Genomic DNA, 26,614 nt, shown 5'->3' with positions numbered 1-26,614 from the left:
CATTGTGACTACACTGGAGCAACACCAAGGAGGAAGGAAGAGAAATTAACGGTCACACACCTGTATGGGTGGTTTTCTGTTGTTTTATTTTCTGTATGTGAAACATATGACAGTTCTGGGAATTGGTGATTTTTATGCTATTACTACACCAAGCCCAGATCCAGTAAATTGCTAGCCTCACATGTAGTAGTAAAATATACTTGTTATTCAGTACTAAAATGAAGGAGAATGTATACTGCACCACAACACAAGTTACTCTTTTCATGCTGCTGTTTTAGAAGTTTGTCTAATGTTAAACTGCTACAACAAAGGCCTTTGGGATTATGATAAAAAAATGCAACAAAGCTAGGCTCCTGCTATGACTTAGCCTTCTCAGAAAGCCTCTTTCCATCTGTTACAGGGGAATACACAGACTAAGTTGACTAAGTCAGATACCTAAAGTCAGTGAGCATTTATATTTTTGTTACTCTATTTTTGTACAGCTGGGTTTATTTCAATATATGTCTGCCTGTCATCCTAGCTTTGGTGTTCTTCCACACTTCTAGCTAACATAATATGAATAGGAGGTGCAAAAAAAAGAGAAAAGTTCTGCCTCAAGGCTAAGACAAAACACACCTTCACTGGCAATCCTACAATAATTTATGTTGCAAAGGACCTCTGGAGGTCATCCAGTCAAAACTCCTGTTCAAAACAGATCCAACTAGACCAGGCTGCTCATGGTCCAGGAAAGTTTTTAATATCTCCAAGGATGGAGATTCCACAACCTCTCTGGGCCCCTGTTCCAGTGTTTGACCATCTCCAAGGTGAAATTTTTTTCCCTTATATTTTATCAGAATTTCCCATGTTACAAACTGTTCTCATGTTTCAAACTGTGACTGGTTCCATCTTCTCCACACACTCCCATGAGGCCAATGAAGACAGCGGTAACATGAACACAGGTTTCTTTTCGTACAGCTGCACAACCCCAGCTTGCTCAGTCTCTTCTTGCATGTTCTACACTCCAGCCCCTTAATTATCTTCGTGGCCTCGCTCTGTCTGTCAATGTCTTTCACGTACCGGGTAGCCGAAAACTGGACACAGAACTCCAGACATAGTCTCATAAGCGCTGAATAGAGGGGAGAAAGATCACTCAACCTGCTGGCTACTCCTTTACCAATACAGCCCAGGATGTGGTTGGCCTTTGTTGCCGCAAAGGTGCCCTGCTGACAGCAGAGCTGCAAGGCCTTTTCTGAAAAGCTGCTTTCTATCCAGTGGGTGCCCAGGCTGTACTGTTGCATGGGTTCTTCTTCCCTAGATGCAGGACTTTACATTTGCTGTAGATGGTAGATCAGTTCCTGCTGCATATTACTTGCAGATTAGGGAAGTTTTAACATCACCAGTAGAAATTGCCAAAGTGTTTCCCGGGGCTTTCCGGGGTTGAGGGAACAGAATGGCTCCCCAGAACACAGCCTGTAAAACCACTACAGAAAATGAAGAACTATAAAGCAGTATTTCTGTCATGGATGTGCCTGAAGTGGACCAGAACGGGAGGAACGAGACGGAAAAAGAGGAAGTCTGACAGTTGTACACAGACACCAGAGATACATTAAAGTAATTATCTCTAAGTAAGCAAGCTCCCAACAAACCTGTTAAACAATAAACGAAAAAAAAGCTGATGTCTTCTGCAAACAGCCATCTTTATCAAGGATATCACAATGACCACTTACGTTCTAAATTATTTCAATGTCTTCTCACTGAAGCCTCTTGATTCTCCGGAGCACATATGCTATAAATATACTACAGTCTAATTTTGCTGATATGACTGTACACAGTAAGGAAATAACTAGTAGACCCAGGAATGTCTGCACCTAAGAATGTAGCAGGTAGAAACAGGAATTAAAGAACTGCAGTTTCTGAAGTTTTAGTAAAAGTCAGTCTCAACTGTCTGGGGGGAAGAGCACGGTCTCATTGGGTGTTCTTACCCCACTGAGGATTTTGTGAGTGTTCACAGCACAAAAATCACATCAACATCTTGGGGAGAACTCATGTATTTTCTAAACATTCCTCTTAATATAAGACTACTGAGATTACATGAAATAGCACTTATTTCTGGTGCTAATTTAAGCATTAGCCTTTCTGTTAGCTGCAATATTGTTGTCTGTGCTGCAGTGTTTTTAAGAATAGCAGTATTTTTTAACTGCATCGTATTATCTACTGGTGGGTAACAGCAGTGGAATTATGCTAGCCCTAGTTTAGAAAAATTTCCATTTCAATTCATTAATCTTCTGAAATTGGATCCAATTTTTACCAATTTTGCTCATTAAGTAATCCATTTAGTGTCAGATTTCATCATTCTTAATATGGAAAACATATTCGGACCACAGCACAGAATCACAGAATGGTTGAGGTTGGAAGGGACCTCTGGAGATCATCTAGTTCAACTCCTCTGCTCAAGCAGGGTCACCTAGAACACATTGCCCAGGATTGTGTCCAGACAGCTTTTGAATATCTCCAAGGAAGGAGACTCCACAACCTCTCTGGGCAACCTGTTCTGGTGCTCTGTTACCCTCACAGTAAAGAAGTTTTTCCTCATGTTCAGATGGAACTTCCTGTGTTTCAGTTTGTGCCCATTGCCTCTCGTCCTATTGCTGGGCACCACTGAGAAGAGTCTGGCTCCATCCTCTCTACACCCTCCCTTCAGGCTTTTATACACATTGATAAGATCCCCTCTCAGTCTTCTCCAGGCTGAACAGGCCTGGCTCTCTCAGCCTTTCCCCATATGAGAGATGCTCCAGTCCCTTAATCATCTTAGTAGCCCTTTGCTGGACTTGCTCCAGTAGCTCCGTGTCTCTCTTGTGTTGGGGAGCCCAGAACTGGATGCAGTACTCCAGATGTGGCCTCACCAGGGCTGAGCAGAGGGGGAGGATCACCTCCCTTGACCTGCTGGCAAGGACATATCCTTCATAACGTTATTACTACTAAATGTGAACAATATTTGATTCAAGAATCCAGTTAACATAAGCAAAGTGCCATTGGGCACAGGAGTTTTGTGCACTACCCTACAGACGATTTTTGCTAACATGCATAAATCCTTGCAAGTTTCAGAGTGTGCTAGCAAGCTATGCAACAGCTGTCTAAATTCTAAGCATTCTTGCCTGTATATGTAACATACACACAAAATATAAAGCTAATCAAAAGGGAATTAGAAAAGATTCAGGAGAAAGTATTCTAGTGAGCAAAATGAAAATGAGAATAGTGACTTGGCAGGGAAAAGAAAACTGAAGCGGAAATGGGTGAGGGGGGAAGGGAAAACAGAAGCAGAAAAAACAACCTAAATGTGAACAAAAGACAGTAAATAGGGATGATAAAAAGGAGAGAACCAGAGCAGGTAAATATTACTATTAACACAGCAAAAAAAGCTTGGAAAGATGTTCGTGTGGCCCAAGAGATATCCTTCCATTCTCAAATACTGCACAAATAAAGACACACAACTGCCGCTCACATCCGTAGAGGATCGCTGACCCAACCGGCATTCTGCAGAAGATGGACTCAAGACTGAAAGAGTCGAAAACTCCAATCCCATTCCACCTACACGAAGACATTTATTTACAGCTTGTCTCCTATAGTCTTTGACAATCACTAATTTTTCTGTCAAATAAAAATGAAAAGGCATAGCATATTTGAAAGACCTTCCAGTTTGCAAGCTCACACTTAAATAAAATTTAACGCTAGGCTAAAGTCTGACTAGGAAACAGACAAAGGCAATACATCATTGTTTTTAAGCCATGTCAAATCACATTGTTTTTTCCACCACAGCTGAAGTTAATTCTGATAAATTACAAGGTTTGTGAGAGAAAGGAAGTGAGTATTTCATTCTCTACAGAAGGAAGACAGTAAAATGGCACAAACATAATTGACAAACAAGACTGTATAGACTTACAGAGCAAAGCACTGAGGGCTTGATACAAATCTTCCTGAACTCAACATGAACTTTCCATTGACCTCAGAAAAAAAAAAAAAAGTTTTTTCTTTTTAAATCAAGCCTGTGGAGCATTTTAGTATATAATCAGTTCAGAACTAGGCTACAGGAAATATGCAAAAATGAAGCATGCAGGGAACTGTCTTGGGGCCTTAGCAAAAAGGTATCTATTTTATCCCCTCACATAAAACAACTCATACCATTATTTTTACATACATGCAAAAGAGACACATAAACAGGTCATTACAACATGAGTCTGAAATGTGGCAAAAATAAAAAACAGCATTCTTGCCTTTGAGTAGGCTTAAATACAGATACCATAAAATGCTTATGTACTTTACACAAGGGACAAATGCATATTGCAGTTAACACCTGTATCACCAAGTAGCCAAAACAGAGTCTGTCAAAGTAAAGAGATGCAGTAAAAAAAACATTATAAAAATGAGAGGCCAAGCTGTGGAACAGCTTTACAGTTGGAACAGTTTCACAACAAAAATCTACAGAGCTGCCTATTCCTTCTTCCCAGGTGAGTTAACTGAGTACTACCTTAGTGTATGCTTTGTTTCCCAACAAAAAGCAAGCTTTCTCAATAAAACACAGATGTGCTATCTTTAATCCAGAAACACCAGACCTTTATAAGATTTTCATGCAAAACCTGGCAGAGCCTTTCTTACACAGCCAACTTACTATGTCTTTCAAAGAAGAAAAAAATTACTGACCTGTTTTCCTTTTTTCTGCATGCTAGCAATACTGATTTCAGCTTAATCACTAGCATGGACAATGCTGCAGGAATGTCCCTCAAATAAAAAGCACTGGAGCATTCCTGTTATCTAATTTCTTGAATATATTTCCAATTAGGTGTATTGGTGGGGATGGATGAATTAGTGCAAGGAGACAAATCCAAAGTTTACTGGAACAGGTGAAGTAGTAAAGATTGTTCTCAAATGTTTGGCTTGCAGTATGAAATAACAAAACATCAGAGTCTAGTAGCTATGTCTTATTTTCTGCTGGTAATTTTGAAGTAAGTACAGCTATGCTTTTTAAAAATTTAGGGTGGGAGAAAAGGCAAAATATTCACGTGAACCACTGCTAACAGAGTTACAGAGACCAGAGATACCAGTTTACTAACATTATCTCAGTATTCCTGCTGGTCACTTGGTAACTAGAATGAGAAATGCTCCAATTTTTATTAAATTCTGGGAATCCCAGCTTAAAATCAAGAACTTCCTGCTCATTTTCTCCTTACTCAAAGTCCTGCTCTGTTTTCTTCAGGTATGTTCAGATGTTCTTCAGATATATGTCAGTTGTTTCACTTGCCTTCTACATGTACTGATCCAATGAGCTCCAGAGTCAACCCTTCAGGGCCCACAAACTCTATTCGGTAGGCCTCTACAACATAATCTAGACCACTAGACCAAAATAAGTTTCTAAGCCATTTCATTGGAATTAAATTCATTATTCATTCACTGCACTACATTCAACTCACGCTAAATTTTTACAGTTCATATATTGCATATATTGTAGAGCCAAGGGGAAATGAATAAAGTAGGACTCAGCAACAAAATACACTTACTAAGTCTTGGGATGGGAGTAAAACAATTTACTTGCCCTTCTGTATCTGTTAGATATTGAGAGACAGAGTAATCATGGGCACACTGTTCTTGCTGTTCTTGTCCAGGAACAGCATGATATCCTGGGATTTTGTCTATTTTTAATAGTGTTTGGCAATACAAATATAGATCTGGAAGAGCAATACACCTTTCTCTATAAAGTCCAGTTCTGTATTTCCACCACACAAGCAGGTCCTTATGCAATGCACCTCCCCTTCCAGCACAGATTCCACTTATCTCTGTACAAACGCAGAGGGAAGTCTGCCCATACTTTGTATATTGCAGGACCATAAAACCAAAATTGTATAGTGTAAGAAGCAGCCAAAGAAACCACATTCAATTCTAGACTGTGCTGTTCTACGGCCTGTTGTAACATATGTCTGAGGAACAGCAATGGGAATTAAATGGCTGTCACTGCAAGAAGTCAGGCTTCAGCCTGCAGAGCTAGGTCAAGGGAGTCACAACAAAACATCCCAACTACATTCTGAACTTTTGTTGTAGTAAAGAACAGCTTTTAGGGTAAGTTGCTTTTTCTCTTGGAACCACACCATCAAAAGAAATAATAAAGGAATAACAGACTTTCTGTCATCAATGTCTTGTACACCCAGACAATAAATATTGTAATTTAAGACCTGCGGTACCAGTTGAGATTGGGAAGTATTTTCACATCGCATTAATATAGGTTAGTGAGGAACTGGGAGCTCAAGCAGGACCTTCTTTTGTGCTATAAGATACAAGCTCTGTGCTGTAAGATACAAGTTTTAATCACTGTCCATTTTGTAAAAGCCAAATATAGAAAAACAACCCCACTAGCAATAATAAACATTCTAGCAGAAAGATGAGAAAGAGAAACATACAAAGTCTATGATAGTTAGTATACTTAGAGTCATCTTTGTGAGAATCAAAAAATGTTAAAGAAAAGTTGTGCAGATGGCTCTGCAATCCATCACAAAGAAGTTTTATGAGACCCAAGGGATAAAAGCTAGAGGAGTACAAACAACATTATTTCTGACAAAGACAGGGGGATTAAACAATCAGGGTTAATTGAGCTTACATTCAGGGTTACCCTCTGCAAAAAATGAGTCAGGAAAAGGCCCCCAAACTAAAGGATGGAGTTTTGGTTATATTTTGTTCAAGTACTTGAAAATTTTACATTAAAATTATTACTCTCCCCCAGAAACCATGTTCAAGCTATGTCATGACTTACTGAAAGAACTACAAGATGAAGTTCTTTTATACAGTTAAAAACTAGACAGATCTGAATGGTCCCTTCTAGCCATTTCTAAATGTTTTCGTTATTTAATAGCGTAAAACACAGGTGCATTATGAAAGCAGGCACCAAAAAATCAAAATAAAGCAAAGGTGGCAGGAGGACTGCATGCATGAACAAGAAGGTCCTAACTAAACTCAAACATAAAAAGGAAGCCTACAAGAGGTAGAAGCAGGGTCAGGTCACCCAGGAGGAATACAGAGACACTGTCCAAGTATGCAGAGACTGGGTTAGGAAAGCCAAAACCCACCTGGAGTTGAATCTGGTGAGGGACGTTAAGGGCAAAAAGAAGGGCTTCTACAGGTGTATCCGCAGCAAAAGGAAGACGAGGGAAAATGTGGGTCCACTGCTGAATGGGGTAGGGGAGCTGGTGACAAGGGAGATGGAGAAGGCCAAGATAGTCAACGTCTTGTTCTCTTCAGTCTTTTCTGGTAAGACTTGCCTTCGGCAATCCCAGGCCAGGATGAACAAATAATCATGGAAACCATTTCCAAACATATTACAGACAAGAAGGTGATTGGGAGCAATCAGCATGGATTTACAAAGGAGAAAATGATGCCTGACCAACTTGATAGCCTTCTATAATGAGATGACTGGCTTGGTGGATGATAGGAGAGCAGCAGGTGTTGTTTATCTTGACTTTAGCAAAGCTTCTGACACTCTCATAACATCCTCATAGACTAACCGAGAAAGTATGGGCTACATAAATGGATAGTGAAGCAGACTGAAAACTGGCTGAACATGCTGGACTCAAAGTGACCAGCTGCACAAAGTCCAGCTGGAGGCCCATCACTAGCAGTGTCCCCCAAGGGTTGATAGTAGGGCCAGTACTTTTTAGCATCTTCATTAATGACCTGGATGATGGGACAGAGTGAACTCTCAGCAAGTTTGCTGATGATACAAAACTGGGAGGAGCGAATGACACATCAGATGGTTGCGCTGCCATTCAGAGGGACCTTGACAGGCTGGAGAAATGGACTAACAGGCACCCACTTAGGTTTAACAAAAGGAAGTGCAGTCCTGCATTTGAGGGAAATAACTCCATGCACCAATACAGGCGGGGGGGCAACCAGCTTTGCAAAAAAGGACCTGGGGGTCCTGGTGGGCAACAAGTTGATCATGAGCCAGCAATGAGACCTTGTGGCAAAGAAGGCCAACAGCATGCTGGGCTGCTTTAGACAGAGCATTGCCAGCAGGTTGAGGTAGGTGATCCTTCCCCTCCACTCAGCACAGGTGAGACCACATCTAGAGTACTGTGTCCAACTCTGGGCTCCCCAGTACACGAAAGACATGGACATACTGCAGCGAGTCTAGCAGAGGGCCACAAAGATGACTGAGTGATTGTAGCACCTGCCATATGAGAAGAAGCTGAGAGAACTGATATTGCTTAGCCTTAAGAAGGCTCAGGGTGCATCTTATCAATGTCTATAAATACCTGTTGGAAGGGAGTGAAGAAGATGAAGCCAAATTCTTCTAAATAGTAACCAGTGAAAGGACAAGAGGCAACAAGCACAGACTGAAACACAGAAATTCTGTTTGAATGTAAGAAACAACTTTTTTTGCCATAAGGGTGATTGAACACTGGAACAGGTTGCCAAGGGATTTTGTGGAGTCTCCATCCTTAGAGACATTCAAAACCTGCCTGCACAAGGTCCTAAGCAACCTGCTGTGGTTGACCTTGCTTTGGGCAGGGCATTGGACTAGATGGTCTCCAGAGGTCCCTTCCAACCCTTAGCGATTCTGTGAAAAGTCATTCGAAAATTATGTTATTTCAATGGAATCCCTTTTGACATCTTTCACAGCTTTTTAACTCAGGTGCTTATTTCTTTGGGCTTGTAAGTGATTCATCTGTCCTCCTCTCAGCCACCTCCCACTCACATTAGTCACTAAAAATCCATACCCCTTCCTTTTTATCAAAGCTGTCCCAGACTTGGCGACTTCAGAGATTCATTAACTTTATACATAAAATGTTACACAAAGGATACACACTTTTGAATTTCACAATAAACATTCAGACATCTGGCTCAAAAAGGTATTTGAATATATGAATAATCCCAACGAATTCCATAGAATGACTTGCCTATTTAAATTTAGGAAAGAGGTTAAGTATGTTGCAGAACTGGACTCTTAACATACATGAACCAAATCCACATGTGCTGTTGTCACACTATGAAGCTCGCTCATCAGCTGTTGTCCCTGAACAACCACCAAAACCAGTGCAAGCACTAGGAGCCAAGGAGGCTCTGAGTCTCTCTCGGGGTGAGATTTTCACCACAAATACCATAACTACAGGTCTGTATTCACCGTATTTTTATATATATATATATATATATATATAATATATATATATATATATATATAAAAAATCTAAAACTATATCAATCAACCCACACCATCTAAAACAAATTCAAACCAAAGAAGATAAGCACAGGAAGAACTCTCCAGAGTAACTGACTGAAAGAAAGAATCCTAATAGGAAAACAAAACCTTCCTTAAAAGAGTGCACACAGATACTGCGTTTACAGTAGGTTGGTGCAGACTGCCTTAGCAACAGTGCTATCAAGCAATACTGGTAAGACATGGAAAACTTTTCAAACTAGAGAAATTTGAAGCTGATGACATAGCCAAGGGCTCTGATCTATCATTTCTGATCAAACAGGATATCAGGTTTGGCTCTGCTGAAGTCAAAGGGCATCCTGCGTCTGACTTCAATACTTACTTCATTCTCTGTTTCTACAGTCCTCAACTAGCCAGGGTAAGAGGGGTGGCTAAACAGCACTAATAAAATCAACTACTGGAGAAGAAGGCATAACTAAAAGTCACAGCAGTGACCTTCTGGTTTACTGAAATAAGGAAATCAAAGTCATCCCAGATTAATGTATTACAGATCTTTAATGAGATTCAACTTTTTTTTCCTTTTCCTTGAAACAAAACCAAAAAGGCAACATTCATCATCAGAAAACATCTGTTGTACAGAATATCATCACTTGTATTATGAAATTTTATCCTGCTATCAAATGCTAAGTATCTATAGTATTCCGTATGGGTATACTAGGAGAAAAAATTATGAAATAAAAATAATAAAAGTGGCAAACCTTTAAGCCTTTTAACATCTGATATACCAGGAACTGGATTCGGTCTTCAGTTAGCTTCTCATGCTTCATTATCTTACTCAAGTCTGTTCCCATAAATGGCATGACTAGGTAGCTTAAAAAAAAGTATAGAATAACTCTAAATTTGTAAAATAAATTGAAATATAATTGTATGTTATAGTTCAGTGACAATCTTGAATGGCAGATCATTCTGTTTACCAAGCAATTCCACTGATCTCCCCCCTCCAAGTTTCTCTTTTTTTAATATATTTTTTGATTGTCATAAATAGATATCATACAACCCTGCCACTGGTTACAGAAAGTTGTTAGTTATCAGAAAAGTAGATTCCGAACTAGATTAGAAGAACCTAATCAAGAGCCACGTGATACTTCAGAGATACCTGCGCAGAAAACGAAGACATTCACACAATGCTATTTATCTTACAATCATGACCATAGGATAAGTGGACCAGTGGATCTTAGCAACAACAAAACTAACTGGGTGGTTCATTCAAATAGACAAGGTCAGATGTATCAGGAACAGAGTTCATCAAATTAAGAGGCAACAACTTCTTCCATTAATTTTCATCTGGCATTATAAAATCCTTAACCTTTGGTACTTCTTATTGGTAATGGACACCAGCAATAGAAAGCTTGAAAGTGCCAAGCCAGCATTTCAAGGATAGTCTTCATTCATTGCTTGTAGTAAATTCATCAGAAAGCCTTTCCTTTGGTTAAAATATGCAAATTTTAACTATGCTGAGTTCTCTCATTAAAGCTGTATGAAAAACTTCATTTGTCATGTTAGAATTGTACTACAAACTAAATAGATATTAAACACAAAGTTACAGGAAGATGGGATACTGATTTAGTCACAAAGAGTTACAGATAGTATATCCAAAATTCCCTAGGTACCCAACCTTTTCTCATGATTTGGGTGATCAGGACTCAGGCTCCCAATCCCAGCATTCATAGACAAATCTGCTATCCTTTGGATAGAAAATAAGCAAATTTAATTTAGTAACTACATAAGGACAGAGCAAATATGGTGAAGAGAATGAAATTTCTTATCTCTTCCCAAGTATATAACACAGTATGTTTCTCATCAACAGAGCAAATAACTTAGAAACGGAGTTTAACTTCTGCTTTGTTGATGTCCCTGAATCTTGAAAGCATATTAAGTTCTACCCCATCCGAACTTATTTAATACATTTTCCCAGAGGTCATAAATACTTGAAATGAGCCAGAAAAAAAAAAAAAACTTAAGTGACTGTTCCAAAGAAAGCAGAGGTAGTAAGATGTGAGGTGAGAAACAGAAATATCTACATGTCTTATACTACTGGTGGTGACCCTGAAGCATCCATAAGGAATTTTGTTAGCCTGCCATCATCTGTGTAAATCCCACAGCTCTGGATGGACAGTGATTTACCTAAACAGACAAAGTCCAAAATAATCTATAACCATTAAGTACTGTAAAGAACAGGATGGAAAGGATAAATAAAAGTGCATTTTTACGCATGCACAATTTGATGAGTTTACAATTTGATGACTTCAAATTTCTAGTAATCAAGACAGAGAGAGAACTGGGGTATGGGGGAACAAAAAAAAAAAACAGGAGATAGAAAACCCACTCCTATTTGAGTTTGAAAATCCAAAATTTATTAACACTTTATGAACAACATTGGAACAGGACAACAGTGGGATCGAATACTATGGGCACTTATACACAGATGAAAAAAGGAAGAAGAAAAAAAAAAGAGATCAGTTGTACTATAACATTCCATAAAGGAGCTTCATCTTTTGATCAAAAAACTCAGTGTTACTTCATATAGGCTTATCTGGACACAGATTCGTGAATGAAAAGTATTACTGTGGTCAGGTCACAGCAGCTGCAATTCTCATTATTTATTATTATATTATGGGTATTTAGAAGTGTCATAGCTACACGTGGCTTCCATGGCTACACATAAGAATTACGGCTTTGGTTTCAGAAAGAGTATCATCATCATTAGCAAATATAGGGTATAAATCTTCCTATGCAAACAGCTCTCACAGATCTAGGTCGGACAGAAGTTACCTGTTCTTTTGGGGTATAGCTATGTTGAGTTACTCTAGCAAATCTTTGACTGGTAGTAAGGCTCATGACAACACAGTCTAAATAAATCATTTCAGTTCAATACTTTGCCTAAGGGATTTCTGAATATTTCTACCTTGTTATAAATCTTGCAGTTTTTTGGGGGGCAACGAAGAAGCCACTTCCAAAAGAATTGTCTTTTAAGATAAATTCAAATAATCAAACTCCTCCAGAAAAGATAAAATCAGAAAACTTTTTACTCTGAACAACTGCTTAAAACCATTCCACTTCCAAAATGCATTTAAATCATGATATAAGATTTGTTCTAAACACATTAATATGAATTCACAAATTCAAGTGGTGAAGATATTACTGACATTGACTGTCAACACTTTGTCTACTACTTAAAAATCAATAAATGTATTTTTATTATTAAAAATGTATTTACAATCCACAGCTGGAGTCCTCAAATAATCTAAAGATATTAGGCACCCAATCCATAACTCACTTCAGTAAAGAGCTTGATGCCTAAGTCTTGGACGTTTCTTGCAAATTCCAGTTAAGGCCCCTAAACTCTTACAACATTAGGAGCAGCAACCCTTTCTGGCACATTTTGTATGATACAAGCACAGACAATGAATGCAAAGAATACAGATCAATGGGGTAAAAAGAAGCCATGTAGTAGAATTTAAACTGGCAAAGATTTATCACCTCTCTGATTTTGCACACTATTTCAATCAGCTGAACTCTAGCACTGAAGGAAGTTAAACACAAGCATGAGGAAAGACGTTGAGTGCCCCTTCCTAAAGGAGAAGGGACTTTCTCTTCAGTTGTTGCTACACTGGCTGGTGGATTATGGTGTCAGGTAGGGAAAGAAGCATGCTCCCCTCCAGATAGGCAGGCTAGAAGTGAGCTATAAGGCAGGAGGGCTCCATGACGTGTTCCAAGGAAACCTGAGATCTCAGACAAAAACAGGTCTAGGGACTGACTGTGGTGAAACCACCTGCCTCACTTCTGCTGCTTCTAGATGCAAATCAGCTTGAATTTTGATCTTTATATAATAGGTCACGGATAACTTCTCATGACTAGCCAGCAAAAAGGAAGTCTCTCTCAAACGACTCTTTTGACCTTTAATCCACATAAACTGTTCCTCCACTTCTGTTTTAAATGTACACACATTTACTCTTGCTCATATCTAACAGCTTACCAAAAGTCTTGAAAGCACATCTGGCCACAGGTCCACCTGTTACATACTTAGTTATAACAGTGTTCCTCCTACTTGACTTGCACTTCCAAAACTTGAAGGATGACTTTTTATATATATGCACATGTAATTATCTATATATGCATATAGATAATTTGCATTTAAAATGCAGTCCTCAAATGCTAATCTTACGTATGTGCATTGTATTGCATATGTTATATAAAATGTTAGAATGATAGGCAATATGGACAGTAAAATTCTTGGCTCAAAAGCCTAAACGATCCATATGATCCAATGGCCAACACGATCCATGTTTTTTGTACTTCATTTTCTATCTTTTCTTGTTAGATAACCTGGCATACTTGTATGTTAACAAAAAAAACCCTGGTTTTGAAACATATAAATTACATTAGAGGAAATCCCAAACAGTTCTACCGATGTAACATGAAATCCACATAAAGTGCAACGGGACCACTGTTTATCTAGTGAATTGAATTCACAAGAATTGCAGCAGGGTCCACTTGCAAGACAGACATGCTAAATATCTGCCTGAGGTGCTGCCAAAAGGTCAGAGAGATGCACATGCCTGGTGCTAGAAGCAACCTGTCATGTACTGTTTGGTCCATTTTGTTCTACGGGGAAAGCCAAGAGGGAGCATAGACCACCCTCAGCTGGATGCAAGCAATTGCAGAATGGGCAGTCAGGAAGTACAACAGAGCAGAGCTCACACATAATCTCAAAAATGTCAACAAACAGCAGCAGTTTTGAATTAATCCTAAAATTAGGATGGATCACACTGGCAATGTGTCATGTAGCAATCACCATTTTCAGACTTGAAAATGACGACTGCTACATGACGCATCACCAATGTGATCCATCCTAACTCTAGTTTGAGTTATGGATGGTTCTATCATTTGGTCATTCTGAGCTTTAGGGTAAGAAATCAATACTCTAAAGAAGGATTAGGGAATTCATCAGACTGCAATTTACTAAGGACTGAAAGAAGTACACATCTTATATAATAGGTAACTGGTTCTAATAATAATCTGGAAATCTCAGCCTACCAATTTTAAGTAGCACACAAGACTTATACTAAGATGAAATTCAGAAAAAGCCATGAAGCAATGTTTTTGGAATTCTCCAGGATAAAAAAGCAAACAATCCCTCCTCCCAAACAAGCAATAACCCTGCTCCCAAATACAAACAACTCAAAACTTACAAGTCATTAAACTTCTCCAGTGTTATATCTGGTGTGAACACATCCAATATTCCAATGACCTAAAAATAAGGGGGGAGATGGAGAAAGGATTAATATTGTCTTAACACAAAAGTTCCCAAACTGCATAGTAAGTGAAAAAATATAATCAAAACCATTTCCATAATGAAACATTAGCTATAGGCATAAAGACAGCAGAAAGAATATTTAAAGTAGTGCCTAGAAATATCAGGATTTGTTATGTATCAAATTCTACAACTCTGAAGACCATTCAACCCAGTGGTAAAGAAAAAATTAAATTGTTTTTATTTAAATAAAAATTTCAGAGATTAACAATTTTATGTAAGAGGAGACAGTACCTTTTAACTTGAACCACTTAAGTACTGAAAATAAACCAGCAAATTATCTTATACTCTGAAGCAGTCCTAAGTGTTACCTACCAAGCTGGACCAGCTGCCTGCCAATGAAGAATACCAAATGCTTTAGGACACCTTCTAATCTCAGTTATGGGGTAATTTAGGTATTTAGATTACAATCCCTAAATGGGTATGCGGACAGGAAACTAGGACTAAACTCTCTATAAAAAGAGTAAATTATCAAGAGCTTAATATAATTAAGCCAAATTACTTTGGCTTGTATCCTAGGTTCTCCCTAAGAGCATTTTCTGTCAAACAAATGCATTCTATCACCCAGCAGAGAAGTTACAAACTAGTAAAACAGACCTCCCATCCCAGTTTTTTATATGAGTATGTTTTTCAATAGAACTGTACCAACTGACTAAATTAATTATGGTAACTGCCAGTGCTTCTTCCAAACCCATTAAACATTAGTAAATTAAATATACAGAGCCAAATGCTCCAAAGGATGTAGCTGCAATGTGTCTAAAGCCAAATCCCTGCTCCGATGCTGCCAAATCCAGGAAATGCCTAAATACTCCAGGCATTCAGAGTTGCTTCTTTTCAACTTCCTACATTGCCCCGGTCTTGACAAGGCCCAAGGAGACTCAGTGTCTTGCTCAAATCTAAGCCCAACAGGAATCCAGCAATCAGGCATTCCTCTTAAGAAATCTGGTAGGTATAGCACATTTAAGACAGACTGACAGGTGGAGATGTCTTACAAGCTATAGTTAGGGCCACTGCTTTCTTTTAAAAGGTGGCCAGAGAAGGCAGTCTCCTGAGTTCCCTCCTTTCATAAAAACAGCCTAATATCTGAGCATTCAATCAGTAAACAAAAGGCCCAAATTTAATTCCCTTTTCAATCTGAAGGGATCAAGCTTTTCACAGAGATATCCAATCTCAAACCATAAAGATTTTCCCAAAGAGAGAGGAAAAGCGCTCTGGCAGATCTTACAGAAAATGTCACTATTGAGAACATTCATAATGAGGCCACACAAAGAACACGTGCAAGACTGTAACCGTTACCTAAAAATAAAGGAATTAATTTGCGTATAGGGAAGACTCCCCTATTCCTTATTCCAGACAACCAGGCCCTAATTCTGTTTACTAAAGGGGAGTCTTCTAAGCAGGGAACAGTATCTAGGACACTGCTGGCAGTCAGTTAGGGGCTCTACACACTGGACTACTCATACTCTTTCTCAGATCCAGGCTGCCAAGTCAGTACCGAAATACAGCAATTTGGGTTACTGGAACGTGTGCTGTCTAAAACACTAGCTCTTTGGATCAGTCTTCTGCTGGTGCACATGCTTCTCCCAACTTCCTCCTGTAAGACAGCTTTTTAGAGAGGCACGCCAGAAATCCAAGGTAACTATGGTAATGAGAACAGTTGAAAGTCACACTATAAAAAGTTACCCAAAACAGTTCTGACAAAAATTACATTAGGTGTATAAGCGAGGCAGTGAGACAGACTATCACACCATCACAAAATCATGCCAGTGCCGTCCATCTCCGATCCCCTTGTTAACATCCACTGGTCTCTGTGCTGAGATTCCCCAAACCTTTTTTCAAAAGTTAACTGTTTATTCAGAAATTTTTTGTCTTCCTATTTTCAACAGATCTGTGCAGTACTAACAAATGGGGCAGATTCTATACAGGAAAGAAAGCAACGGGAAAGGAAAAGTGAAGAGAACATGATTATTATTCTTAAAAGATTTATAATCTTTTTAACCTTATTCAAACCTATCTCCATGGCTATACAGTTTAAGGACATCGGATTATACACCAAATTGAAAACTGTATAAAATTAGTAAACAGACCTCAGGAAAGAAAGCACAGCTAGCAGCATATTACATTGTCTGATATTATAGAAGAATTGTAAAATCTGCTAAATTTGATAACAATGAAGATGCATTTTGGCCATTGTTTTGGGGAATAATTAAGATAACTTAACAGAGATCTTTAAAAAAGTATGTGGAAGTAAAGAGAAGTGAGCTCAGAAATGCAGGAAAAGAAAGAAGACTTCCTTTATTTAAAGCTTTAAATAAAAATCTCCAATGGTGAAGAAGCCCTTAGCACACGTATTTTTATCCTTTCCTCATTCAGGGAGAAATACTACAGTTAGCTTGGATGCTATCAAAATGTCGTAAGAATAAACAAGATAGAAAATCTAATAAAGATGAAGACAGGAAGATTACAACTCTCTATCTTTGTTGCCACATAGATCTGAAAAAAATCACTAAGAATATTTTCCCTGGGATTTGTAACATGAAACCAGTTAAATAACATATCCACCATGAAAACAGTAATTAAAACCACAGAAGACATATGCATTTGCAGTAATCTCTTTAGTGTTAACATCACAGAAAAAAATATATTTTTTTAGCTTTTTACATCAGAGTTTTACATAAATCTATAGCAAAAGCTTTTCATTTCTGGTGGGGAGGCAAGGACGGGAGGGAGTACAGAGGAACTGGGAAAGTGTATGTAACAACAGTGCAGCATCATCAACTCAAAGGGCCTTTCCTAAGGCTAAGGCAGTGTATGTATGTGCACTAGATATACAGTCAGAAAAGTCGTGTGCTCTCCATATTCTAAAGATTTCACTATTACAAAGAAGGAAGTTGACGTTTTAACAGTAATCTTATCCAAAATGTACTCCTTTCCCTATCAAACCCCACTTTTTCAGGGGAAGAAGTCCTTCTTGTTCTCTTCATGGAGATGGTTTCCATGCCTTCATTTACTTAAGCTGTTTGCCTAAGCAACACGAAACATAAGAATATAACTCCATCATATCTGAATATAGCACTGAATGATACAAGGACGACATGAAAAGAACTGACAGAGCAGAAGATGAAATAGTATGGATGCCGTACCACATTGATCTGCATATAAAACTGGTATCAAACTCCCGGGGTGAAGCATAGAAACATGAAGAACACATTTTAATACAGATCATATCAGAGTAAAAAAAAAAATGAATTAAGTTCAGTAAAATGTTACTTCATCTCCATTAAAGTAAATATGGCTTCTGGTAGTTACTTTATGCCTCCTGAGATACAGAATATACATTGAATTCTGAGGTAAAGCTGCAAACTAACGGAGAAAAGCTTATTTGCCTTCGTTGCTGCAAAATCTGTGAAGTGGAAAAGACCACAGAGCCCAACACTCTACCCAGCCGAAGGGCATTCTAAAAAATAAAACAGAAATCAGCTTCTCTTTCAACACGCCAAGTATTTCACAACACATCTTTTTTTAGTTTTACAAAGTGAGCTTTTTAAAATCCCTAAAATCCATATTATTGTCCACAATGGTAGGTCATACTAATAGTTAATCATTTAAAAAAATAAAAGTGAGGGATCCATGATCCTTTTCCTCAGTGATCTTTATTTAACAGCTGTGCTTTGGGACGATTTTCCTTTACTGGAACAGAGTCATTATTATTTCCATTTATGTCACAGCTTTCTGCAGATATGTTAAGAACAGGGAGGTACAGGATAAAATAAGTCCTCTGAGGAAGATGCAGCTCCAGCTACTTCTTTAGGAAAAGGAAAAGAACTGGACAGAGTGTAGGAAACTCCCTCCTCCATAATATCATGGAAAATCCTGTATCTGTGAAAAATGCTCTCTCTTGATTAAACATAATATTTGTAAAAACTTTACAGTACTTAAAGATACTATCCCAACACAAAAGTAAGCTAGAGTAAAACATAAACTACAAGAATCATTTATTTTTCTTAGTGTGATTTATACAAAATATAACAGGTATCTTTCAAACATTCTGAAGTTATACTCTGGGTGTTAATTCAGCACACTTACTGTGATCAGAGATGAAGGCACAGACAAGGAACGAACTCGCTACACATTCTGGGATAGCAATGAAAAGCATCTGTGGAAACCAGCAGCAGAGCTACCCTTCTGTGGTCTCTTTTTTTCCCCATTAATTCTACTAAAAGACAATTTCTAGCATGAAGAAGCCCACAAAAGATGCGCTTTGTTTACTACTGGCCATCTAACTGAAAACAACTTGGATTTCTGTACACTCCACCAGCACACCTTCCTTGTTTCAAAATATAATCTAAAGTAGAGAGCATAGTATATTGCCTCTCCCCTTTTCCAGCAGAATTTTGTAGAACAAAACCACAGTAACAGCAAAACTACACTTCTACTGGTCTAACTTGTTTTACATGGGATATGTTTTTACTCAAATATTTACTCTGTTTTGTCTCTTTCCTAAGAAGCTAGTGGGGAGAAGGTGGCAGTAAGTGCGTTCAGCCTTTCTCCTCCCTCTCTTCCCCCCATACAAGACATTTTATATTGACCAGTTTTAAGAACCGTCAGCAAATAAGTAACAGTTTTGTGTTTGCAGGGTAGTTTCTGTCCTTCACTTCCTTTTCCAAACCTAGTTGCATCAATGGAACACATCAGTAAAGAGCTCCTAATCTATATTCTCCCATGCACCTTCATTTATTTGATTACTTGTACTCAACTTGTATTCCACTGTATTTCTATGAAGAAAATTTTCTGATGTAAGCAGGACATCAACCAAAGACTCAGATCTTTTATAAAAAGTAATATAGCTTATGTCTCTTATACAGTAAGTGCTTCTTTATCTTGTGGATGTTACGCATGAAAACACAGTGAAGTTGAGTGGCTTTAGCACTCAGGCTACAAATGCAAGAACATTTTTTAAGAGAGATCCCTGCTGGGCTGCACTGAACTATATATCATACTGGATTAAATTTTCTGCAGGATTAGCTTCATCTTCATGTTCTTGTGCTATTCCACATCATAGGGTCCCTGTATCCTTTTACTATGCTAGGAAGTCTCAGTCTTTGTACAAACCCTGCACAAGGCTCATACTGCAGTCACTTTTCTTCCTCACTGGATTACCTAGCAGTTCTACTATATGACACTGGGGGATGTCTGCTGATGGACAGAGAGCTCCTTTCCTTTTCTTCTGCATAATACTGACAGACCAACCACCGCATCCTGCCACAATGCCATAAAATTTTATGTTGTAAAAGAACAAAGAATCAAAGGAAAAGCCAGAGAACAAGGCGGCGGGGGGTGGGGGGGAGGGAGGCTACTTTTCTGATCAGATTCACTGTGGTCCTGAGGGCTTAAGGAGTCTCTGCTCTTTGTGAAATAAAAGCACCTCAGAACTCCAGGGAAGTTAAGTAATGTGGGGAGGCACACCAATCCACCAGCAACTAAGAGCAGAGAAGGGGAGGAGAGAGGGAATACCGTATACCTACTGCCACAAGCCATTCCTCAGTAACTGCATTCTTCCTTCAAAGGATCCATATGTAACATTTGAGAAATTCAAATCCTGCAGACATACGCTTCTTTATCTTTGGACTGGATTGGATGACAATCCAAAGAGAAAGAAGATTTGGTTTTCAGTGCTGTCCTCCTTATTTTGTTTCACTGGACTGAGCTAATCAGTCTGCTTTATTAGCATCTAAGGGTGGGGTGCGTATAAGTGGCTAACAGCTGAAGCTCACCGTAATGGCACCTATTAGACAGCTTTAAGAAAATAAGTAAAAGAAGTGACAAGAGATACCACTACATGGATTTATTGGCTTCTGATTACTAAAATAAGTGACTCTGGTGTCCTGTTACATCCCTAGTTGTTCTAAGCTTTCAGCCAGCAGAAGTAGCCAAGAGTGCTTTCCTCCTACAACCAGCAAGAAACTATACAGCCATAACTGCATTTTTGCTTACAATCCCTACGGAAATTTGCCACCTTCATCCTGGATTCCCAAGCTGCACTTTACTGGCACTTACCCATGAAGGATGTGAATTTTTAGCTGGCACAGAAAGTAGCGACTCACTTATAAAGCAGAACTTCCTGTAGGAAACGTCTTCTACCACAGTGAGCACGCACACTTGGCACACCGCATTTGTAATCCTAACACAAGTTTCATCTACAACTTGGTTTGGTTTTATGTATCTCAGAGACTGTTGTTCTTCTTATGCTCACGGCAGGTTAGATGAATTGTAAAAGCTGACAGTTTTAAGATTTTCTCAGGTGAGAAGCATGAAGTTTCTCACTATTTTCTCTGGAACAAACTCCTCCCTTGGCTGACATTGTGTAAGTCTAAACAAACAGCCAATGATATTTGTTCAAAATACAGAATTCAACATATTAAGTACTAGCTACCCTAAAACTGAATGCCTGCATAATCCTCAGAAAAGTAATTGTAGAATGAGAGCTGATTTGGTGTCTGTGGGACACCTGAGTTCCTTCCAAAAGGCGGGGAAAAAAAAGCTAAATGGTTCTCATAATGTAAAACATACATTGTTCTTCAGATGTGGAAATACACCAAAGAATAATTTCCACACAGAGCAAAGAATAAGAGCATAATATAGAGTATCTTTAAACAAATATTGCAGCTGACTCTTACATGTAGGGTTTCCAGGAAGGGAAAACATCTGTAGAATATTAACTGACTCAACTTAAGAAATGTTTAAAGGGCATTTGTCAAGGATTTTATGCCAAAAACACATTCAGAACTTAAGTTGGTAGAACTTTGTCTGAATTTCTGTGTGTGCTTGCATGTACGTATAGATACATACATACACACACACGTGTATACATTTTCATGAAAACCACACTCCCTTCTAAAACAATACATTAGCATTAGCCACTGCTTTTCTCTCTCTCAAGTGCCATCTCCCCTTGCCAGCGATTTTGTACTCCTGATGGTAACTTCAAAATTTTCATTAGCAAACTGAGAGGTGAGAAGGGCACTAGGACTGAACTTGTATGAATCACTATACAGTTGTTATTTCAATTAAAATGGGCATCATAATATTACTTCCAGTCCAAATGCAGAACAAAATCCAAGTTATTTGCAAAATGAAATGAAAGGCACCTCCACTTACTTGTCCGGGTTTAATTTTACATACATAAGTATCTCCATTACCTTCAGAATGATACATGCATGCAGACATAAGCAAGTGTTTGAGAGACAAGGCCAGGGCCAAAGTGAGCACACTGGCAATATTTTCATTCTCTTTTTGGTTATAATTTAGAGTTATAATAGATAGTTTTAAGGGCTCCTCACTTTAGACAAACTCAAAAGGCAATGAAACAGGGAACAAAAGCAGCATTACTGAAAAAGCTTCCCAACAGTAAACAGTCAGTTCTTCTAACAAATGATGTAGTGGATGCCAAAGAAGCAATCTACATCTACTGAAGCTGTAGTGGGATTAATACTTTAACCTAGCACGAATAAATGAAAAAAAAGCAGTGCTTCCTTCATTTTGCCTTAGCTGTTTTTATTCCTCATTTTTACACCATTCCCTCTGTCTTATCCTGCTGGAAACCAACTTCTCTTTTTGACAACGTCTGAGGAACTGATCAGGGTTAAACTACTTCTTAGGCAGCAGAATTAGCTTATGACGTTTGTGAAACATCCCAGTCTTCACAAATTGATAGGCCTACCAAAAAATGGATACCACTGCCATTAAACCACAGACGTAGTTTATCTGTTCACATCCAGATGTCACCTGCTTCACACACAGCCTCTACCCGTGGTCCTTGACACCACTCTTCCCATGGATTTGTTTGCAGACGGATGAACAGAGGTCCCATGCTACCAATTGCCATTGCTTATATAAAATACTGTCCACTACATTTAAGTAACATGCTGCTTGGGCCATTAGGGAGTACAAAAATCCAGCATGTATAATGAGAGATGGTCATCCCTGCAACCAGAGTTGTCTGGTCCTGAAAATACCTAAATAAACAGGCATATTGACCCATGTGAGTTAACTTCCTTACAAGGTAAGATACAAATCCAGCAAAATTCAGTAAGATGACTCCCATATTTGTTTTTACAGGATGACATCCTACAGCCTTTCCTTACAAAGTACACGAGCATACTCCTCAAAGGATCAATAATGGGAGTAAGGAAGTCTAGAACATTAAACAGAAGTTTTCTTCAGTTTTCTTCAACAAAGCATGGCATACTGATGTATTATATCATCATGGTACAGGTTTAATGGTATCTCCTGCTATCTTAATGGAGAATCAGAGATGCTATTTTTAACATAATGTGTCAGATCACTACCTTTTCTTCTAGCATTCTGAATACAGCATAAAGATAAATGAACTTAGAGAATGTGTTGTATTGCTACATGCTTAACACAGCACCTCCCCAAAAGCTATGAAGGACAGAGATATTCCATTTAAAAGTAATCACTGTGGGGGAAACAAACAAGGCACCACAAACACTTTTCATGTGAATCCCACATCAAATGCATAATGACTGCAGAAGCCATTTTAAAAGAAAAAGAGATTAAAACAGCAAATTGGATGGAATTTTAACCATCAAACAAATAGAACCTTTAAATAGTTTATATGCTGGAGCAGGAAAAAAAAGCGAGAGGAAGATTTGCACTAGCAGATTAGTACAATATTGCAACAATATCCTAAGTATAATACATAGGGACAATACAGTTACATTGGCTATTACACATCGCCTCCTCTACATACTTAGATTCCTAATATCCAAGACAGAGATAACAGTGGCATCACTATTTTATTTTGGCCTTTGAAACAGTCACTTCAATTTCATTCATTTTTAATAGCAACTGCATTTACAGTAGAGCCAGAAAGACAGATATCTGCTATTATACAGAAATATACTATAAGGTATTAATTTACAGAAAAATCAGGTATGATATTTCAATCACTTTCCTATTCTACTAACTCCTCCAAGCGAGTGAAGGACTTTCAAAGTACAATAGCTAGCCCTGTGGAAGCCACAATGGGGTTGATGGAGGACATGGCAGTTGTGCTACCACTACTGTCATTAAAAGTGTGCACAACACACTAGGGAATGCTATCATGAATGGGAATTGAGGACAAGAGAAGACAGAAACTCCAGGCCCTATTGTCTTCCTGTAAATCCATCCTTTGGTGGCAAATGCAAAGAAGGAGCTCTTTGACAGAATGGTGGTGGATCAAAAGGGAGGGGCTGATAATCCTACTGCCACTCTGGCCTAATTTTGGAAGGGCTGAGTGATTAAGGGAGTATCATGGGATCAGCAAGGGGCTAGAAATCCTGAAGGGCTTTGTTGCTATTCCTAATTCACAGTGGGCGAAATGCCTGGTAGAATGGTATGAGACTGGAATGGAGGATGGACATTCTCTTGAAGGGCTGTACTGCCATTTCAGCCTCATCTGGGACAGGTGGAGAAGTCGGTTTCTGTCTCCACAATGCTCACAAATTCCTTGCATGACCATTTATTCAGTCATTGTTCTCTAAAGGGTAAATTCATGATGAAACTTTTTCTTAGTACCTTGACAGAATTTTTCTTTCTGTGGTCCAAAATGTTTTCTAAGGCTGTAAGTTCTTCCCTTCCTTCATATGTATTCATTTGTACATTCTACAGATTGCACTCACATTCCCCAGTCTGTGTTTTCTTCTGGACTCCTTTAATTATCAAACAAGTCTATGTAAGGGTTCCAGAATATTATCCTGAAGGGCATACACAGCACAAAAACAGCCAGTAGTGGAAAATGCTAACCAACTGAAGAAGAAATTATTCTGGGAAACAGAAGAAAAATAATCTCAAAATTCTGAATACAGTTAGGAGCTTGGGAGCTGATCCACTTCCAAACGTTTAGTAAAACAAACGTTGAGAGTATAAAAGACTGTGTATGACACACAAGTCCCCCACAAACGTTAACTCTTTAATATATATACAAAAATGGTAAAAAGCAGCTACTTCAAAGGATTCATCAAGTAAAATGATCAAATATATTAAAAGATTCAGACTAAAAGGTTAACAGGTACACAGGTTCATAAGCCTACAATAAGGTCATTTTTTTCCGGACAGCCTGGATATCCCAGAGAATATTCTTCAAAATGAACCTAGCCGTTGTTGGTACTCAGAATGCTAATACTGCAATGTTCAACGGCAATGACTGGCTATTCCTGTTACTACTAGCTTCTCTCATTCTCACTTTCCATCTCCCAGCTCCATTCAGATAGCCTCCAAAAAAACCTATAATCTCCCACAACATTAATATTTTAAAATAGATTATTGTATCTATCTTTTTAATAAGTCACCTGAAAGTCTCTTTCTTCACATGTACTCTTCAAAAACAGCATTTAAAGCCACTACTGTGATCTTCCAATCCCACCCTGGGATCTTTCTGATCTGGTTTCCATTCATGCCACAAAACTGTTTTCACACAAATCTCTCCTTGAATTTGTTTAACCACTAAGTACTGTTGGGACTAAGTATCCTTACCACAGTATCCCATATCCCATAAAGGCACCTTATCCCTGTAAAGCAATTTATTTCAGTCATTCCCAAACTTTTCCCATTTAAGATTAGTACAAACCTCAAACCTTCAAATGTTTCATGAAAGGCAGTGACAGACCCCTTCCCCCTGAAAGACAGATGTGCATACCACATCCAAATTCAAGCAAAGAGAAGCTAGCAGCACAGGTCCATGCTCTCCCGCCCTCCTGCATCTTACGTGTGTGGTGATCGAGATTCAGATTTCTGGTCTCTTAATCTCTCTCTCTAGCTTTGGGCACAAGCTCCACCGTGGTCCTAACCTTCTCCACCCAACCTCACGTGCATGTCCCATGGGACACTCTAGTTTGTGTGAACTGGCATTTGAAGGTTAAAAGACAGATGGGCAACAGACAGATATGGAGGTCTTGCTGAAGGACTCCCGAATCCTACGCAGCTACTGAGCTACCTCGTCAGGGTTTGTACGTTACGGAGGCAGGGGAGAGCAGATCAGGCATTTCTCTTGGTGTGCGGGAGCCGCGGCCCAGAGGGGATCTGCTAGCGACTGAACTCACGTTTTCGTGCTTCATGTGTTTCAGGAGGCGCAGCTCTCGGTAGGCTCGTTTGGCAAAGAGTTCAGACTGAAACGGGCGGTACAGCTTCTTAATGGCCACTTTGGTAGCGTTCCTGCCGTCGATCGCCGAGCTTCAAGGAAAGAGGAGGAGAGCCCGTGAGCGAGGGCCGGAGCGGCACCGCAAACCCCGTGCCGGGGAGCAGGTGCGCACGTGTGGCGCCGCGCTGCCCGCACCTCGGCTTCCTACCTGCCGGTCGCCCGGCCTCCCCGCGCCGCCATCCACCGCGCCGAAGGAAAAGGGGGAGACTCTCCCCAAAAGCCCGCCAGCGCGGCGCCCAGGGTCTGCGCTCATTAGTTTAAACCCCGTGATGAAAAGCAGCCACTTTTCAAAAGCTTTAAAGACGGGGGGGGGGAATAAAATAGAGCCAGGTAGCCCGCACCAAGGGCGCCGGTGCCCCCGCCGGGTCTGTGCCCCCCGCCCCGGCCTGTCCCTCCCCGCGGCGGGGACACGCGCGGGGCCGCGGGCGCCCCGGCCTCTGCCACTGCCAGCGAGGAAAACACGTGCGGGAGGGGAGGCACGTTCAAAGAACCGCGACCAAAACGCCCACCCCGCCGAAAGCCCGCGCGGCGCCGCCGGGCCGCCTCAGGCGGAGCACCGGCAAAAGTTGCCGGGGAACAAAGCGAAAGCGGCGGCCGCTCTGCCCCGGCCCCGCTCACCACACGGCGCCGTAGGCTCCGGATCCCACCGGCTGCAGGTCGCGGTAGCGGTCCCGCACTTCCCAGAGGGTTTTGGTGACCTCCTGCCGGTAGAAGCCTTTCTTGGGGGAGGACATGGTGCTGCACCCCCTGCCGGCACCGTCCAACAAAGAGCCCCGGCGGCGGAGCGCGAGGCGAGCGCCGCCGCGCCGGACCGAGGCGAGGGGCCGGACTTGGCCGGGCTCCCTCCGCGGCGAGGCGAGCG

The 26,614-nt window shown here is 39.9% G+C and overlaps 1 protein-coding gene across 1 annotated transcript in view; it reads right to left on the bottom strand.

The window, feature by feature from the left end:
• MAPK12 (mitogen-activated protein kinase 12) overlaps positions 1-26,528 on the bottom strand; it is a 44,277-nt gene extending 17,749 nt beyond the window's left edge. Inside the window, exons 1-4 of the mRNA XM_026081523.1 lie at positions 26,371-26,528; positions 25,655-25,784; positions 14,428-14,486; positions 9,934-10,045 (exon numbers count right to left, since the gene is read on the bottom strand). Of these exons, the coding sequence (XP_025937308.1) occupies positions 9,934-10,045; positions 14,428-14,486; positions 25,655-25,784; positions 26,371-26,486 (417 nt within the window). The 5' untranslated portion in view covers positions 26,487-26,528. The remainder of the gene's footprint in view (positions 1-9,933; positions 10,046-14,427; positions 14,487-25,654; positions 25,785-26,370) is intronic.
• Between the last annotated feature and the right edge of the window lie 86 nt (positions 26,529-26,614).

Source organism: Apteryx rowi, unplaced genomic scaffold (genome assembly GCF_003343035.1).
Source record: "Apteryx rowi isolate R43461 unplaced genomic scaffold, aptRow1 scaffold_550, whole genome shotgun sequence".
NCBI classification, from domain to species: Eukaryota; Metazoa; Chordata; class Aves; order Apterygiformes; family Apterygidae; genus Apteryx; species Apteryx rowi.
Note: the sequence above shows the minus strand (reverse complement) of the source record. Positions and strands in the feature narration are given on the sequence as shown.